This window comes from Mobula birostris, chromosome 18 (genome assembly GCF_030028105.1).
Source record: "Mobula birostris isolate sMobBir1 chromosome 18, sMobBir1.hap1, whole genome shotgun sequence".
NCBI lineage: Eukaryota > Metazoa > Chordata > Chondrichthyes > Myliobatiformes > Myliobatidae > Mobula > Mobula birostris.
The window spans coordinates 13,482,628-13,489,494 of NC_092387.1; the positions used below are offsets into that span (position 1 = coordinate 13,482,628).

General features: G+C 38.9%; 1 protein-coding gene across 1 annotated transcript in view; it reads left to right on the forward strand.

Annotated features, from left to right (window-relative positions):
* The window catches only part of LOC140211948 (ras-related protein Rab-8B), a 66,513-nt gene extending 60,593 nt beyond the window's left edge, over nucleotides 1-5,920 (forward strand). Inside the window, exons 7-8 of the mRNA XM_072282219.1 lie at nucleotides 1,639-1,689; nucleotides 3,169-5,920. Coding sequence (XP_072138320.1) covers nucleotides 1,639-1,689; nucleotides 3,169-3,264 — 147 coding nt within the window. The 3' untranslated portion in view covers nucleotides 3,265-5,920. The remainder of the gene's footprint in view (nucleotides 1-1,638; nucleotides 1,690-3,168) is intronic.
* The last annotated feature ends 947 nt before the right edge of the window (nucleotides 5,921-6,867 follow it).

A 6,867-nucleotide genomic window follows, 5' to 3' on the forward strand; every position in this document is an offset into this window, starting at 1 on the left:
TGTAGTTCATCCATGCGATCTTTAAATGCTTGCCATTGCATATCCACCATCAACCCTTTAAGTATCACTTGCCAGTCTATCTTAGCTAATTCATGTCTCATACCTTCAAAGTTACCCTTCTTTAAGTTCACAACCTTTGTTTCTGAATTAACTATGTCACTCTCCATCTTAATGAAGAATTCCACCATATTATGGTCACTCTTACCAAAGTGGTTAGGTTATTGAGTTGGGGATCAAGAGACATAATTATGTGTTTTTTAACAATTTAAATTTGCCAAACAAATGATTGTAGTTATCATTTGATGGCTCATTCATGTATTTAAGGAAAGGCTGGAAGGCTGCTGTGTCTCAGTATTTAAATAAATAAAGATCTTTCCTGGATCAGGTTTTGTCCTTGTGACTAGACCCACAGTAATAACTCTTGGGCCTAGCAATTGGGGTTAGCAATAACTACAAGTCTGCCCAGTAGCACCTACCACAGTGAGTGAATTTCTAAAATGTGCTGTTGGCGCAGTAAGCGGCTGTCTCATCTTTTCTCGTTTCCTTTCCTTGCATTGCTTTGCCACATTCTTTCTTTGCTATTTTCAGCCTTTTGCCCACCTGGCTTATTATTAGCACTGTTTTATCTGCTTCAGGAAGGTGGTTTCAATTTATTTACATACATCAACTGCAATATAATTAGCACGATTAACATTTCTAAATATGGTAACAGTGGTGCAGAATAAATGAATTACTGAAATTACATGCAGGCCAGAATAAGTTTTAAACATATAGATCATCTTTGAGGACTTCTGCTACAGCTTAAATATCTTGTTTGAGTTTAGTTTTCATAACTGGCAAGTAAAAAGCTCATCTCTATAGAATAAGCAATATTCATTTTGGAAGAAGCACCCAGTCAGACTGAAATAGTGCAAATTGTGCCAACATTCCAGCTTGTGGTTCTGTACTTAAAATAAAAGCAAAATTTAAAAACATTAGTTTTGTAATTTAGCTGTGTCTGATGAACTCTCAGAATTGAAATGACACAAGCAAAATATGGTAAAAGCTGAAAATTTTAAAATAGAAACAAAATGCTGACAACACTTTGCAGCTCAGAAGTTGACACAGTGCTTAAGGCCAGATATCTTTCATCAGAATGTGTCATGAGGGTGAACAGGATAACTGAGGAAGAGTTGCCATCCTTCATTATTAATTGCTTCTGTTCATACAAATACAGTGAAACTTTTTTTTTGCTTATTTTAAAATCAAAATAGTCCTCATCTATTTCCTCAAGAATTGTAAATGCTGGAATCTTTGATGTCCTTCACCTTTCAGAATCCTGATTTTAACTTTGAAACGCATGTTGCACGTGAAAGTGATTCCTCTAAGTTGTTTGCATGTTGTAGCCAAAGGCTCATAAAGTCACTTCAGTGTTGCTGGTGGAGGGGATTCTGCACACATGAAACTCATGTAAGATTTGGTGATCATTATGTGCAGGTAGTGAACAACCTTCTTGTAGCACTGAATCTATCAGGAAGCTGTATCTTTTTTGGGGTTATGCTAAATGTGCAGCTTTTAACACCATGACTCAATTTCCTGAAACACGGGTGCATAATAAACAGAGCTACATGTAACAGTGGCCTATTTATTTCATTGCAGGCATTTATTACACTTGCACGGGATATCATGTCAAAACTCAACCGGAAAATGGTATGTAAATGTTTCTGGGACTGTAAGATGTGCTTGTGGAAATTTAATATTGAGATATTGGCTAGGGATGCTGAGAATTGCTTCTTCCGGTAGTGCTTGTGATTGGACAAGATTTCACTATAGCTTAGCAATACATGTTCCTTGTGTCCTTTAGCCACTGTTCCTAACTCTGCTGTAATACCTCGTCCATGAGAGGATCCATACCTCGCACTCTGGTGCCGGGCATCACCAAAAAAAACAGTCATGGCATTTTAGATTTTAAAGCACTCAAGAAACTCGTGGGGTATCATCTTTTTACTGTTACTGGGTCTTCACCAGGAAAGCAATCGTGTTTCACAAACTGTAAAAGCTTGAGTTGTAATATGGGTGAAGATTGAATGAATCCTTGGATTACTCTCCATAGAATAGGTGGGGGGGCCACACTGCAGAGGTTGCTGAGCCAGATTCCTTTGTGTATCTAATGGCACATCACCAAGAATTTCAGTAGGGCACTGCTGGTTTCTGTGCAGTGAGTGACAAGAGAATTTGTAGACATTCTGGTGAGAGTGAGCCAGCACAGCAGAGCACCAGATTGTTCAGGTTCTCATTGTTGATATCTTTTTGAGGGTCTTCTATCTTCCCTTTAAAATTCCTTCATACCAAGAAAGTCAAATCAGTATCGAAAGTGGAAACCACTTGAGCCCCAGGTTTGCTGTATAAAAGATGACATCTCATTTCAAAGATAATTACAAAGATACCATTGTCTTGCATTTTGAATTGAAACAGCTGTGACATGGCAAGTGGATGCTGACTGTCTGTTTTGAAAGAACAGCTTCAGTTTCTGGTTGTTAGTCCACAAACATGTACAGTTTTATCATCAAAGATAGTGGACCTTGTTTTAAGTTAAGGTGGCAATTCTGAAAGCTGCCATTTCCAAATATCCTCATGTAAGTTAGAGAAATCTATTTGGGCAAAGTTTTGCTGGCATCATGCCTCATCAGAAATCCTATAATTAAACTTGAAAGCTACAGTTGTCATTCTAGTTCTAATTCTTGGTGCACAGATATCAAGTCTGAAAAGATTCTGTGCTTACTGAGGAGCAAAACTTTCCAGATGAATGGATTGTCTGATATTTAAATAGTTGCCTGAGGTTTTGCTAAGTGGATGCCAGACTACTGTTTCCTCATTTTGCTCTTTTGAAAACCTTTATAGAATTCTGTGGGGAAAATAATAGACTTGCACATTTGAGATTCCCAAAATTTTGTTTCACTTCCTTCCAGTGTTGTTCCTTAGTGCCACAACAAATGAATGAGCAAATGTGGTTGACAGTCACTTTCTAATCTAAACAACTGATATTTTACCAGTTGTCATGAACATGATCTTAAGAATATATAGAACTTGACGATACAGCAGCAGTGTAATGAGAATACTGTATGATGAATGTTGCTTACCTCCATGTGCCTTAAAAAAAAACATCTAACAATGCTTTTCTGTTTCTAGAATGAAAACAGTCCTCCAGGAGGCAGTGGACAAGTTAAAATCACCGCCAAGAACCAGTCAAAGAAAAGCAGTTTCTTCCGGTGTACGCTGCTTTGATGGACCTAAAATGACAGACTGCAGCATCCTTAGGGCAACCTTCTTTGCTTCCGTGAAAGCACAGTGTTGATCAGCCTCTGAAATTAATTCCACCTGCTGCTGCTGAGAGCTTGCTGTTTGCAGATCACCCGTTGGTCTTCCCTGAATGGGTTGGGCAGATACACGTGTGCTATCCCGAGCCCACCCTTTCATTCCACTCCTCCCTCTACCCCCCCCCCCCCATAGCTCATGTTTGGCCACTGTGACAGAAAATGGAAATGGAAGAATTGGAGATACAGGAATATGCTGTGTGAACTTGTTTAATCTCGACTGCCTGCTGTAGAAGCTGCTGTCTGTGAATGGAACCATCCCTACAGTATCTATGCCAAATTCGCCTTTGGTTCTGGCAAACTCCTTGCAACTTTATTTGTGCTTGTGTTCCCATTACCAACTCTCTAACCTTTCCTAGCCTCCTTTTCCCTTCCTCTATTCTGATCTCTCAATACAAATCCTTCTGGATCTCAGTTTCCTTTTTCAATTTGCTACGCACATTGCCATAACCAGGTTAACTTGAATATTAAAAGCAGTGGCCCTGGACAGGTTGAACTCTGAATGCTCTTTTTTTCGGCTAAGTGCCCTGAAGTAAAAGCTACTTAGATGATTTCTATCTCAGTGTTTGTCTAGTGAAATTTCCTTGTGATTGCTTGTATCAGCCAGCCTAGTGTTGGGGCTAGAGTTAGTTGCTGACTGCTAGATGCAGGAGTGCTGCACTGGAACTTCATGCCTTTGTGTCAAGATGGAGACATCAGCCATGGATCCTACTGTTTATTGTTGACCCATCACTCTCCTGTCATTGAAAGTACTTTGTGTGAGATTGTTGAGCAGCTTGGTGGTGATGTTCTGACCAAATGAGCTGTTCAGGGCATGCAGAGGGAAAAGGGCCACTTCGATCCTCATGAGCCCCAGTGCCAGCAAGGAGTCTGTGTCTTGAGAGGCAGAGTGATGAAAGAATGGAGGCAAAGCACTCAGACTATATGTGACTGGATTTTAGAGGGTGTAGCTGGAAGGACGAGCATCCCCGTAATTTGGAAACCAGTAAGACAAGCACAGACATTGTATGGCGTGGTGGGAGTGCTGACTGGACACAGGCTCTCTCTGATATTGCCAAACTCACTGTCTTTGCTGGTCCATCTTTGAAACTCCACTTGAGAGGCAGTACCTTCCTAAGTTGCACTGTGTGACCACAATCATCTTTTTCCCCTGTGTATTGAGCCACACCACCAGAGGCTCTCTCTCTCTTATGTATGTTCTTTATTGGCAGCCTCTCTGGACTTTGTGCTGCTCTTAGTCACTTGATACCAGACACAAACTTTGTCTCTCAGGCTGTTTTGGTACACTGTAAAAAACTGAATCAGATTCAAGTGGCTGCTTCTTACAGTGCTGAGGTCTGTATGCCCTGACTGCCAGAGCACTATTGTTGAATGTTTCTTTCATACCATGGCTGCAGTCATTGTGTGGTAATAGTAGAGAATCTGTAGCCTGTTCTTTAACACCTGTGAGCATGTTGTTGACAAGTTTCCTGCAATTTCTTCGTCTAAAGACATCAATCTCATGATTTTGATATTAAAGCTTTATTATAAGGAAAACCACTGGGCATTATCAGAGATGCATCAAATGTTGCAATTGTCTTATAAGCCTTGACTTTTGACATGTCACTGACCATTTACTGGCAATTGCTACAAGAATGTGTACACACATGCCTGTCTCCAAGAACAACCTTCTCCAGCCTGTAATGACTATTATCAAATATGCTTCTTGACGCAGCGGTACAGTGGAGTATATGCTCTGATGTATAAAAAAAAGTTTTTGCTATTTTCTTAACTGTAGCTATGCTAAATTATAAATACATCGCGGAAGCCCGTAGGAAGTTCACTTTCCGCATGGCAAGAGTGAGGTTTCTAAAAGAAACGATTTGCATTGGTATTAAATGCTTTCTTATTGTGAACTTGTTCACAACACTGTAACAGTAAGTCTGCAAAACTGGGGGTTGGCTTGCAGTATGGATACTAATTAACAGAAAAAACTATTCCCTGTGGATTTTGAATCTTGTTTCATAAAATGATCAATGTGTATAGTTTACAAGAAACTGGACTGTGGAAAAGAAAGCATATTTGCAGCAGTATTACTGTTTCCAGGGCTGCACTTTATTATCATTAATTCTTAATAGACTACAGTGTTTATTTTTAATCTCGGTCCTGTGGAATGCAGAGTTTGGCATAACTGAGCTTGCAGTAACTGTAGGCACACGTTAATTTGTGCCCATGACTGTATCGTGTTGCATAAAATCTTGTTCAATAGACAGAAAATAACTTTTTTAATTACCTTACAGTTTGTCAAGAACATTTACCAGGGACCATCAGTAATTTTATTGCATTGTAAATTAAAATACATAATCACACTCCTTCCTTGCCCTTTCCAAAAGCCCTTGGAAATTTTTAAGTGTGTTTTTTTTATTAATTCTAAACATTTGAAATATTTGAGAAAACCCTGACAATATTGTATGTACCTGCAGCTAAATGAATAGGATGAGTTCCTATGATAAGTGTTTTAACATTTGAATCCAATTAATTCATGTACTGATGTTCTGTAAAGTAAACTTGGTGGGTTTTATTATTCAGTGTGGACTTTTTTTTTTATAATGAGTCTGAAATAAAAGTTAAATGGCAGAATGAGCTGTGAGTAGTCTGTAATGCCATGCTCAAGTTGCAGTTAGCAGGTGAGATTTGTACATTTAACTGCAGCTTTTCTCAATTTACAAGTGGCATATGCTCCTGAATAACATAGATAGAAGCAATTTTTTGTAAATCAAAGTCTTTGCAAAGTGCATTGTGCATATTTTGATATACAAAATATGGTTTTGTGAAAAATAGCTTCTTAAATTGAAGCCTCATACCCTGAGGCATGGCATTATTTCAAGAATTTGTAGATATAGTTGTATTAAGTCACAGATTCCAAGTCACGAACATATTAGAAACTAGAGGTCCCTAAAGTGTTTTTATTTGCTGCATGCAGCACTTGAAAGTTCGATAGATTTCTCTTGTGGCACTGTGCTGTTGCAGATTTGAAGCCTGACAGTTTGTAGCCCAGCTGTGGAGCTGAAGATGCCAAATAATTTGTGTAGTAATGGTAAGTGGCTTTGCAGGACACTGCTGCCCTGCCCTGAAATAATTTGACCCAGATTTTTCCAGTATCCCAGCAAGAAACTATTCATCAGATTTGTTAACATTTGAAATATTTATTGGTATGGATGCTAATTCTATTTGTCTCCCTTGAGTCTAAAGTATTGCATTTATCTAACAAAAATATATCAACCTTGTGTTTGATCCCAAAACATGCAAGAGTTGATATTTTGGGAGAGGAGTTTCAGATTTACATACCCCTTGAGTGAAGTGTCTCCAGACATTAACTTGAATAACAGAAATATCAATTTGTTTCTGTCCATGACTTTCCAACCCTGTTCTCAGCTCCACTGCCAAGAAGGCTTTGCAGCCAATCCTTACAAAACCAGCTGTTGAGTTTGCATCCTGCCAGACCTTATTGCATGTAGTTATCTCAACTAATTTA